The sequence below is a fragment of the Aquarana catesbeiana genome, linkage group LG02, assembly GCF_042186555.1.
Source record: "Aquarana catesbeiana isolate 2022-GZ linkage group LG02, ASM4218655v1, whole genome shotgun sequence".
NCBI lineage: Eukaryota > Metazoa > Chordata > Amphibia > Anura > Ranidae > Aquarana > Aquarana catesbeiana.
The window spans coordinates 88,827,480-88,839,981 of record NC_133325.1 but is presented as its reverse complement, the minus strand read 5'-3'; the positions used below and the strand labels follow the sequence as shown (position 1 = coordinate 88,839,981).

Sequence of the window (12,502 nt, the reverse complement as noted above, 5' to 3'; positions counted from 1 at the left end):
TCAGCTCCCCTCGCCTTGGCTGTGCTCGGGCGGAGGGGGGGGCGGTCTCAGCTCCCCTCGCCTTGGCTGTGCTCGGGCGGAGGGGGGGGCGGTCTCAGCTCCCCTCGCCTTGGCTGTGCTCGGGCGGAGGGGGGGCGGTCTCAGCTCCCCTCGCCTCGGCTGTGCTCGGGCGGGGGGGGGCGGTCTCAGCTCGGCTGTGCTCGGGCGGGGGGGGGGGGGGGGGCGTTCTCAGCTCGGCTGTGCTCGGGCGGGGGGGGGGCGTTCTCAGCTCCGCTCGCCTCGGCTGTGCTCGGGCGGGGGGGGCGGTCTCAGCTCCCCTCGCCTTGGCTGTGCTCGGGCGGGGGGTTTCAGCTCCCCTCGGCTGTGCTCGGGCGGGGGGGCGGTCTCGGTTCCCCTCGCCTTGGCTGTGCTCGGGCGGGGGGGGCGGTCTCAGCTCCCCTCGGCTGTGCTCGGGCGAGGGGGGGCGGACTCAGCTCCCCTCGGATGTGCTCGGGCGGGGGAGGGGCGGTCTCAGCTCCCCTCGCCTTGGCTGTGCTCGGGCAGGGGGGGGGGGGTTTCAGCTCCCTCGCCTCAGCTGTGCTCGGGCGGGGGGGGCGGTCTCAGCTCCCCTCGGCTGTGCTCGGGCAGGGAGGGGGGTGGCCTCAGCTCCCCTCGCCTCGGCTGTGCTCGGGCAGGGAGGGGGGTGGCCTCAGCTCCCCTCGCCTCGGCTGTGCTCGGGCAGGGAGGGGGGTGGCCTCAGCTCCCCTGCCTCGGCTGTGCTCGGGGGGGGCGGTCTCAGCTCCCCTTGCCTCGGCTGTGCTCGGGGGTGGGCGGTCTCAGCTCCCCTTGCCTCGGCTGTGCTGGGGGGGGGGGGGGGGGCGGTCGCAGCTCCCCTCGCCTCGGCTGTGCTCGGGCGGGGGGGGGGGGCGGTCTCAGGCTCCCCTCGCCTCGGCTGTGCTCGGGCGCGGGGGCGGTCTCAGCTCCCCTCGCCTCGGCTGTGCTCGGGCGAGGGGGGGCGGTCTCAGCTCCCCTCGCCTCGGCTGTGCTCGGGCGGGGGGGGCGGTCTCAGCTCACCTCGGCTGTGCTCGGGCAGGGGGGGGCGGTCTCAGCTCCCCTCGCCTCGGCTATGCTCGGGCGGAGGGGGGGCAGTCTCAGCTCCCCTCGCCTCGGCTGTGCTCGGGCGGGGGGGGGTCTTAGCTCCCCTCGCCTCGGCTGTGCTCGGGCGGGGGGGGGGGGGTTCCAGCTCCCCTCGCCTCGGCTGTGCTCGGGCGGGGGGGGTCTCAGCTCCCCTCGCCTCGGCTGTGCTCGGGCGGGGGGGGTCTATGCTCCCCTCGCCTCGGCTGTGCTTGGGCGGGGGGGGTCTCAGCTCCCCTCGCCTCGGCTGTGCTCGGGCGGGGGGGCGGTCTCAGCTCGCTCGGCTGTGCTCGGGCGGGGGGGGCGGTCTCAGCTCGCCTCGGCTGTGCTCAGGCGGGGGGGGCGTTCTCAGCTCCGCTCGGCTGTGCTCGGGCGGGGGGGGGGGGGCGGTCTCAGCTCCCCTCGGCCTCGGCTGTGCTCGGGCAAGGAGGGGGGTGGCCTCAGCTCCCCTCGCCTCGGCTGTGCTCGGGCAAGGAGGGGGGTGGCCTCAGCTCCCCTCGCCTCGGCTGTGCTCGGGCAAGGAGGGGGGTGGCCTCAGCTCCCCTCGCCTCGGCTGTGCTCGGGCAAGGAGGGGGGTGGCCTCAGCTCCCCTCGCCTCGGCTGTGCTCGGGCAGGGAGGGGGGTGGCCTCAGCTCCCCTCGCCTCGCCTGTGCTCGGGCAGGGAGGGGGGTGGCCTCAAGCTCCCCTCGCCTCGCCTGTGCTCGGGCAGGGAGGGGGGTGGCCTCAGCTCCCCTCGCCTCGCCTGTGCTCGGGCAGGGAGGGGGGTGGCCTCAGCTCTCCTCGCCTCGCCTGTGCTCGGGCAGGGAGGGGGGTGGCCTCAGCTTCCCCTCGCCTCGCCTGTGCTCGGGCAGGGAGGGGGGTGGCCTCAGCTCCCCTCGCCTTGGCTGTGCTCGGGCAGGGAGGGGGGTGGCCTCAGCTCCCCTCGCCTCGGCTGTGCTCGGGCAGGGAGGGGGGTGGCCTCGGCTGTGCTCGGGGGGGGGGGTTCTCAGCTCCCCTTGCCTCGGCTGTGCTGGGGGGGGCAGTCGCAGCTCCCCTCGGCTGTGCTCGGGCGGGCCACATATACAACATTTCTCTACAAATGCAAAAGTGGTACATTTAGACAGAAGCGTTGTATGCAAACGCCCGGGTAAGCGCCAATGCAGAAGTTATCTGCATTTCCCTGAGCACGGCTGTATACAGCCATTCACTTATATTGGTGCCAGGAAGCAGTGGGGATTTGACATCTTGGCACACAGGAGCTGCTAAGGCCCCGCTCCATGAGGCAAATACATCCATAGCCGGTATAAGGCTGTGTTTACCTGCACAGGGATGCTCAGTAATCTATACATCACCGTGCCACCTGTTCCATCCATGTCTATTGGACATCCACTCGGATGACTCATTGGGAGCAGCGGGTTGCAGCACCCGATCAGCAAATTGCAACAGGGCAAAGCTGGGTGGATTAGTACGTTTTCTGATGAGAACTCGGGGGGGGGGGGGGGGGGGGGGGTGGATGCAGGGGGTAGTGAAGTTTCTCTTTGACAAGGAAATTTACCTCCCTGTGTCATTTAAAAAAAAAAAAATCACCGAAGAGAAGCAGCTTCAGTGGAGAGAGACTGAAGGCTTTGGCTTACAATAATTACTAGTCTAATGTCATTGCCATTCAAGGTTGATCTAGGTGAATTAGTGGTAATATTTATTGCCTCCTGTTTCCTACATCTGTGGGGCATATTTGTTTCCATGGTATCTGTCTATTTCTCTGAGCTTTACAGTGTGCTTAAAACAATTTACATCTACAGCATGACAGAAGCTCAGGTCCCCTTCACACGTGCATCAATTGTTTGATGCTACCTGTGTCCATTCATGTCTTATGGGACCTTAACCTCCCTGGCGGTATTCCGAGTGTGGCTCGGCTCGGGGTGAATCTTCAGTACCATTAGCGGTAACCCTGAGCCACAGTCGGGATTGCATTGCAGAATCCTGGAACAGCATACTTGCCTTGTCACCAGGTTCCTGCGATGTCCTCCGGATCATCCGCCCAATGCTTTGTGTTCCAGGCTCCGTTCCCTGTGAGCGTCACGACACATGGGGGGGGGGGTGGATCCCAACAGCAAATTCAAAAAATACAAAAAACATAACACATACAGTACACTGTAATCTTACAGATTACATTGCAGTATCAAACCATTTTACCTCCCTTTTGTCCCTAGTGCTTTGTCCATTTACAATCACTTGAAGGTGAACTTGTGTTTTACTCATACAGTCCAAAGTGGTAGGTTCACTTTTCATATGATCCTCCCAACAGCACAAACATGCCTTCCCTTTGATTCCCTGCTGCTCTTTTCACAAAGAAAAGTCCTGTGTGAGCTACAAACTTGCACAGGGCTGTGGACCCTCCTCATGATACTGCTGATTAGTTCAATGCTGTCACATGAAAGTACTGGGTACACCCTTTAGCTCCTGCTGCTGAGGCCACGTGGCTGGGAAGAGCAGGAAAGTTAAGTATATGCTGGGCAAAGCACAAGTCTGCCATAATGTGTGTCTATGCACCAAAAAATGTGCCTGGCCTGTTGCGATATGGATTTGCCTTGGGTAACCATTGGACATGAATGGACTTGCCCCCAGACACATGCTAAATGATCATCTTTTTTAATTATTTATTTTGTTAATTATTCATTGCAATTAATCTGCTGTATTTTTGCTCTTCTGTAGGGAGATGGCGGCCACAGTGATGAACGTTCGCAATCTCTTTGAGCATTTACTGCGTCAGGTGGAAGGTCTCAATGAGGGTGTTGAACCACGTAAGTGATGGGTTTGTTTTGTGCATATGATTAAAGATGAACTCCAGCTTTTCACACAATTTTACATAGTTTGGGCCAAGTGCCGTTTCCGGGTATGAGACAGGAAGTCTGCAGCTACATACAGTTTATACCGCACATCCAGTGGCCTCACAGGTTGGTGAGGGACATACTTTGTTTGGGCCAAACAACTATGTAAATTGTGTGAAACCCCGAAGTTCTTCTGTTAAGTTACATTTGGGATTTTTGAATTATGGGGTTGTCTCCCACTTGCTTCTGTTAGTTTTGAATTATACAGGGATCATTGAATGGAAAGACTGCAGTCCCATGTGCCTTATAAAAAAAATAAAAAAATCACTGCACTTGTAGTCCATTAATGCTTCCACCAGCCCCGAAAACTGAAGGCCCGTCCTTCCGTTCAGACCTGTGACTGGAGAAATAGTCTGCAGGAGCTTGTGCATTGCACCCGCTATGCACTGATTGTGGTTGCAGTGCTTTATCGGCTATAATGCAAAAAAAGTATGAATGCATTTTAGCTTCTATTAGTGTGTGTGTTTTTTTTTTTTTTTTAAGGTGCGTTATGCTGCTAAATTAAATCTGTCATGAAAATATATACTTAAAGCGGAGTTCCACCAAAAAATGGAACTTCCGCTTTAAGTGCATGCCACATTTGCATGTCATTGTTCTTGGAGGGGGAGCGGATACCCAGCTCACACTTCCTCCCGGGGCATTGCGGCGCCGGAAGGAAGTTCTCCTCTCGGCAATCATCTGGGACATGTCACAGGTCCCAGATGATTGCCCGGCCAGTGACAGTGCACGGCTCACGCATGCGCAGTGCGTGCCTGGCTGTGAAGCCACATCCGGGTGCCCACAGTGACAATGCTGGCGCAGCAGAGAGGAGCGGGGCTTAGTTCGCCCGCTTCGCTGGACCGTGGAACAGGTGGCTGTCCGACTTAATAAAAGTCATCAGCTACACTTTTTGTAGCTGCTGACTTTTATATGGGTGGAACGCCGCTTTAAAGAAAAGAAGAATGCAGTAGTGCACCATTTGACTCCACAATAGAATATTTCTTTCCTCGTGATGATTTGAGGAAATGTGGATTATTATTTTTTTGTCAGCGTTATTATATCCTCTGTCATAAATTCTCTTTATTCAAGTGGAATCTATCGAATAGTGTTTGGATTCTGCACCTTCCATCCATAGGTTTACACATGAAGAAATGTGTCAGCTAGTGCTGTTGACCTCCTATAAAAGCTAGTTGCTATGCTAATACTAGGACAAAGCCCAATGGAACCCCCTTATTACTGTACTGCAGTCTGGCTGAGTAATGTTTAGAGCAGTGATCAGTGGTGCAATTTAGACTTTAAAAGGTTTGTAAAGGCAATTTTTTATTTTTTTAAAATAACACATGTTCTACTTGCCTGCTCTGTGCAATGGTTTGGCACAGAGCAGCCTGATCCTCCTCTTCTTGGGTGGGCGGCCCCGGCCCCCCCCCCCCCCTCCCCCGTGCTGAGTGCCCCCACAGCAATCGGCTAGCTACAGGGGGGAATCGTGCATGTTCACCTCCAAGCCCTTCTCTCTGTGTCCATAAGACCTAGTGTGGTTCAGCCCCGCTCTCTCCTCACTGGCTGTGATTGACAGCAACGGCAGCCAAGGGCTGCTGCATCTCAGCCAGTGAGGAATGAAAGACTCAGGAGAGCTACTGCTCTCGTGTACATCTTTGGATGGAGAACAGGCTTGGGTAAGTATGAGGCTGGGGTCACACTAGTGTGAATTTGATGCCTGTTTCCCCGCATCCAATTTGCATGACAGGAGAGTGTGCCCGGCTCTCAATGGAGCCAGTTCACACATCTTCGGGGCAGCTGTGGAGTGGATTGCACAGGAGTCCTGTGTGTCTTTGGCTCCATTTCAGGTCTGATTTCAGGCAAAAAGTTGGACCTGAGACGGAGAACAGGGACGCAGTGAAATTTTTGCTACCCTTATAGACCACTTTAATGAGGCTTACCTATAGGTACTGGAAATATCTTCTAAACCTGCACATTTTAGAAGAATTTTACTATATACGCTTGTGCTGACGTCATTAGCGCATGCGCACTGAAGAAAGGGCACGATCGTGCCGTGATGCATACTAACCCATAATGCTTTTACTTTTCAGGGTATACAGTAAACGAAAGAGGTGGTAAAACCCATTAGGGTTTACTTCCTCTTTAAGTGTGAACCCAGCCTTGGGGAAGCTGAAGGGAAAGTGGCACACTGAAGGTTTTTCATTTTCATACATAGAATGAAGGTAAAAAGTCTTTAGTCGTTATAACCACTTTAAGACCCCTTTCACACTGGAGCGTTTTGCAGGCGCTATAGCGCCTGAAAACCACCCTAAAACAGCTGCTCCATTCACTCCAGTGTGAAAGCCCGAGGGCTTTCACATTGGATCGGTGCGCTGGCAGGGTGTCAGAAAAAGTCCTGCCAGCAGATTCTTTGGAGCGGTGAGTTCAATGGGACAACGCTGCGATACCGCCGCTCTGGCGGCATTTTGCGGGTGGATTTAACCCTTTTTCAACGGCTAGCAGGGGAGGGTTAAAACCGCCCCACTAGCGGGCGATTAGCGCTGCTTTATTGCTGACGGCACAGTGTGAAAAGGGTCTTAGAGACCAGTAAGTGTGAGACTTGAGGTTCCGATGTGCTGGCAGCACATGGGTTTTGAAAATCTGCTGCAGCAGTTAACTGTTAACCACTTACCGCCCGCCGTATGCAGAATGATGTCCGAGAAGTGGTTGTGTTATCCTGACTGGGCGTCATATGACGTCCAGCAGGCTAACATGCCGGCGTGCATGACAACCCGCATCTCCGATCGTGATAAGAAGCCTCTGTCAGAAGCTTCTTACCACGTGATCAGCTGTGACCAATCACAGCTGATCATCACGAGAACCAGGAAGTGCCGGTAAACGGCATTTCTTGGTTCGAGCTGACAGGGAGAGCCGATCGGCGGCTCTCCCTGTCAGAGGAGGGGGGGGGGGGGTTCTGTGCTGATAATCGGCACATTGCTTATCAGCACAGCCCCCTCAGATGTGCCCCCTCAGCTGTCAGTCAGTGCCCCAATTAAAACACAGCTCACAGTGCCCATCAAAGTGCTAATCAGTGCCAGTCAGTGGCCATCTCAGTTCCCAGGAGTAAAACCTGTCAATACCTCAACATCAGTGCCGCCTGTCAGTGCTGCATATCAGTGCCCGTCAGTGAAGGAGAAAACAAAATTTTATAACCGAAACGAAGAAAAACTTTTTTTTCTTTCAAAAATTTTGTTATTTTTTAATTCGGCAAAAAATAAAAATCGCAGAGGTGATCAAATACCACCAAAAGAAAGCTCTATTTGTGGGAACAAAATGATGAAAATTTGTTTGGGTACAGTGTAGCATGACCGCGCAATTGTCATTCAAATTGCGACAGCGCTGAAAGCTGAAAATTGTCCTGGGCGGCAAGGGGCGAAAGTGTCTGGTATTGAAGTGGTTAAATATTGCTCTTTTACTTTTGTATTGCTGTATATGCAACTTGATGCAGTTAATTGGGCTTTCAGTACAATGAGTAAAACCTAGGGACAAGGATCTAACTCGTATAAGTGTAATGGTTCTGACTGATGTCTGGGTGTATGACACAAGTGTAGAAGCCAGAGACAGGCAGGCAGCCAGCATATTCAATTAGTCTGCAATGACGGCCTCCATTATGACAGGTGTACTTTAAATACTTCACGACCAGGGCAATCTTAATCTTTCACCTATGCAAATATGTATTTTTTTATGTTAGAAAATTACTTAAAACACTTAATTATATACAGCATGTATAAAAAAAAAAAAAAAAAAAAAAAAAAAGCGGAGGCCCTGTAGAATACAGTGGTGGCATTTTTCTATCTTGCACAATATTCTGCAAATGTTTATCAAATGCGTATTTTCCGTTTAAAAATGCACTAAAAAAAAATGCACACCTACACAATATAATGTCCACTTTTTTGGTAAAATGCTGAAAGATGCGGTAGTGTCAAGGAAACATGTCGAGCATTAAAATTGTGCGTGCATGTGAAATGGCGAAACACTAAAATACCCAAAATTGTCCATAGGGGATGTTTTAAAATGCCTTTACGGGTCCTAAGCTTAGAGCCAAAAGTCTGGTGTGGATTTTGCGTAGTCTGAGACTTTTGCTATGCTTTTGCCCTCACAAATTATTATTTTATGTGGCTATTTATGAGACTATCGCTGTAATTTTGATTATTTTTGCCTTTTTTGCTAAAACATCAATCTTCTGACTTAGATTGACACGTCTTTCATGTCCCTTTACGTCTTTTCATGAACATCTGCTATACGGTTGAGAACTTTTTATTTCATGCTTTGATCATATCATTATCTGGTCATATGTATGTTCATATCTACTGGTCCATCAGAACATTTGCCCTATCTGGATTTCAGTCAGAGGGTAACAGGGGTGTTGAGAAGAAAAAAAAACAACTGGTAGCTCTCTTTACTGTCTGTCTAAAATGTATACATTTCACTGAATTTGTAATTTATATGTCATATCAGCCTGTTTTGGGACACATTTCTGTTGATTTTGCCTTTACAAACTCTTGCATAGAGAAACAATCCCCAGAGCAATAGCTTGCTTTATTCTCCCACTTTGTTCTTAAAGCGGACCTTCAGTCATTTTTTTTTCATCTTTCCAGCTATTAAATCTTCTGCCCTTGTTTTAACTTTGGATAGTAAATACCTTTTTTTTATACAGTCCACTTCCTGTTTCTTGTCTGGTAAAAAGCCTAGGCCTATGACTAGAGTTGTCCCGATACCGATACTAGTATCGGTATCGGCACCGATACCAAGCATTTGCCCGAGTACTTGTACTCGGGCAAATGCTCCCGATGCTTCCCCGATACCTAGACTGTCAGCTGTGATCAGCGCATGGGGGAGTTACAAGCTTCTCCCCCCGCGGCTTTCAGCTGCTTTAGTGACACAGCGGTGATCGGTGCTTGTAATTCCCCCACACGCGATCACCGCTGACTGTCACTGCATCCCCCTTAGTCCCCCTCTGCTGTCCTGCTCCGCTGCATTGTCCCCCTCCGTTCCAATGTCCCCCTCCGCTGTCCTGCTCCGCTGCATTGTCCCCCTCTGTTCCAATGTCCCCCTCCGCTGTATTGTCCCCCTCCGCTGTCCTCCTCCGCTGTATTGTCCCCCTCCGTTCCAATGTCCCCCTCCGCTGTATTGTCCCCCTCCGTTCCAATGTCCCCCTCCGCTGTATTGTCCCCCTCCGCTCCAATGTCCTCCTCCGCTGTATTGTCCCCCTCCGCTCCAATGTCCTCCTCCGCTGTATTGTCCCCCTCCGCTGTCCTCTTTCTTTGCTCTGTCCCCCTCCGCTGTCCCCCTCCGTTCCGGCGTTCTGCTGTCTCTCTCCGCTGTGTGTGTATGGATAGAGTCAGCTGACTCTGTCCATTCACATAACTGAAACATTGTAATCTCCTGTGATTACGATGTGTCAGTTTATGAATGGAGAGGAGCCGCTGTCTTCTCTCCATTCATTGTCAGTGCAGCTGAGGCTGCAGAGAAAGAGACTGGGGAATCTCTATCCTCTGTCTCTTTCTCTCTCTCAAGGGGGAGATATCAGAGGTCTGTTAAGACCCCTGATATCTCACCAAAGCCCCCCAACAGGGCTAATTAAAAAAAAAAACACACACACCTAGTGCAATAAAGAATAAAAAAAAATTGTAATAAATGTAAATGGAAAAAAAAAAAATAAAAAAAAAAAACACACACACACAGGCACCGTTCACTCCCCCCCCCCTAAAAAAAAAAAAACAAAAAAACAAAAAAAAACACTGTCACGTGACATTAAAAAAAAGTATCGGTAATCGGTATCGGCGAGTACTTGAAAAAAAGTATCGGTACTTGTACTCGGTCCTAAAAAAGTGGTATCGGGACAACCCTACCTATGACATCATACACAGCTCTGTCTCTCTCCCTCTTGTGAGTTTGCGAGGAAGGGAGGGGGGATGAGTCATAGTGGGGCCAATCAGAGCTGGATGTGTACCTCTGTGTGTTTGTGGAAATCCAGGAAGTGAACAGGCAGCAACTTCAGCTGCCCACAGTTAAAATGGTTGCAGGCAGACTCAGTGGAGGGAGATTTCTGCAGAATATTTGGCAAGTACAGAATCGCAGTATATATAAAATATGCAAAGTGGTTGGAGGGCAGCTTCAGAATGGCAAAGATGTTTTTTGTTACAAATTATGTGAGCAGACTGCAGTTCCTCTTTAAACAAGAGTGAGTTTGCCTGGGACAGGGCAAACGCTACCCTTTTTGGACCATGTTAGACCCCTATTTAGGAGTCTAACATGGTGCAGATGGGGAGCCCCCAACTCCTGTGAAAAATTTTGCACAGCTGTGAATTAATGAACTACAAGTCCCATCTGCAACCACTGCAGATGGACTTGTAGTTCTCAATGGAATATGAGTGTGGTGATAAATTAGCCTTAGTTTAGAATTTGACTGGAATTATACTTTAGCAACTTCAAGGAGTTGTAAAGGCAGAAGGTTTTTTATCTTAATGCATTCTATGCATTGCAATCCTTCTGATTGGCTGAGACAGAGCAACAGTGCTATTGACTCCTGCGGCAGTCAGTCAGCCAATCAGGGGAGAGAGGGGGTGGGTCCAGGTCAGGGCTCCGTGTCTGAATGGATACACGGAGCTCTGACTTGGCTTCGGTGACAGCCTGTAACAAGCTTCTGGCTAGGAGCAGCAAAGAGGGACCCAAGAAGAGGAGGATGCGGGCTGCTCTGTGCAAAACTAACTGCATAGAGCAGGTAAGTATAACATGTTATTTAAAAAAAAAAAAAAAAAAAAAAAAGCCTTTACAATCTAAGGACCGAGCCTATTTCTGACACTTGTTTCCAAGTTAAAATCTTTTTTTTTTTTTTTTGCTAGAAAATTACTTGGATGCCCCAAACATATTATTTTTTTTTTTTTTTTTTAGCAGACACCCTAGGGAATAAAATGGACATTGTTGTAATACTTTGTCACACTGGATTTGCGCATCGGTCTTACAAACACAATTTTTTTTTTTTTTGGAAAAAATACACTTTTTTTGAATTATTAAACAAAAAAAAAAAAAAGTAAACTTAGCCCAATTTTTTTTCTGTGATGTGAAAGATAATGTTTCGCCGTGTAAATTGATGCCTAACATATATCATGTTTCAAAATTGCGCCCGCTCGTGGAATGGTGACAAATTTTGGCACTTAAAAATCTCCATAGGCGACATTTAAAAATTTCTACAGATTACCTTTTTTTTTTTTTTTTTTTTTTTTTTTTAATTTATTTAGACTTTTTATATTTACACTATCCCTTTTGAAAAAAACATTTTGGCTCACTTTTATTCCTATTACAAGGAATGTAAACATCCTTTGTAATAGGGGGGAAAAAAGCGTGACAGGACCTCTTTAATGTGAGAGCAGGGGTCAAAAAGACCTCATCGCTTTTAAATGCAAAAAAAAAAAAAAGGGCCCTTTTAGGGCCGGGGGGTGGAAGTGATGTTTGACGTCATTCCGGTCCTCCAAGGGCATAGTCGAGTGGGGGCCATCATGCCCTCACTCGACTTCCTGCTCATCCATCCCGGCGATCTGATCATTTCCGCCGCTTCCAACAGCTTCGGTAAGCGGAGGAGACACCGCCCATAAAAGTGATCTCGTGGCGAATCCACCACTGAGACCACTTTTATGTGAAAGAGGACCGCCGGCCGTGAGTAAAAAAACTGGGGTTAGCGACGTATATCCACGGTGGGCGGTTAGGAAGTTGTTAATACTTGAATAAATGCAATATAACCACTTGTGCACCAGTGCAGTGACATACCCGTATGTCGCTGGACTTCGGGTGGTTATATTGGGATGATGCCAGTATCATCCCGGTACCGATTTTTAGAGCCGGCGGTCGACTCTTAAAAGAAATCCTAGTGGCTAACTAGCCGCTGGATTGTTTTTACAAATAGCGGGATCGGCTTTCTCTTGCTCACCCGTCACAGCGGGAGATCCGGGCCACCAGCCGGCGCATCAGCCGGCTGGTAGGGGAGCCGAACAAACAAAGCCGGGATCGGCTATGGTAACCCAGAAGTGATGACCCAACATTACTTCTGGTTTACCCGGATGTTAATGGCGCCGTTTAAAAAAAAAAATCAAAAGCATTTGAAAACAGGTCTTGGTGTTTTGAGTGCTTTCAAGGGCAGAGGAGGGATTTGGGGTCTTGTAGACCCCAGATTTCTCCATAAAGAGTACCTGTCGCATGCCTTTTGCTGTCGCAGGGATGTTTACATTCCTTGTGACAGCAATAAAAGTGATTTATAAAAAAATTAAAGCAACAGTCTAAAAATAAGAAAATGAATTTAAAGTGCACACCCTGTGCTTGCACAAGCAAATAGCGATCGTCCCAAACGTGAGGTTTCACCATGAACAGCAGATCGCGGGCAGTGATTCTAGCACTAGACCTCCTCTGTAAATCTAAAGTGGTAACCTGTAAAGGCTTTTACGTTGCACGGGCGTGCGCATTTTTAACCACTTAAGGACTGCCTCACGTACATATACTGCAGGAGGGCGACC

The 12,502-nt window shown here is 50.3% G+C and overlaps 1 protein-coding gene across 1 annotated transcript in view; it reads left to right on the top strand.

Moving 5' to 3' along the window:
• RACGAP1 (Rac GTPase activating protein 1) overlaps positions 1-12,502 on the top strand; it is a 39,351-nt gene that overhangs the window by 1,315 nt on the left and 25,534 nt on the right. The window contains exon 2 of the mRNA XM_073613152.1: positions 3,805-3,893. Coding sequence (XP_073469253.1) covers positions 3,809-3,893 — 85 coding nt within the window. The 5' untranslated portion in view covers positions 3,805-3,808. The remainder of the gene's footprint in view (positions 1-3,804; positions 3,894-12,502) is intronic.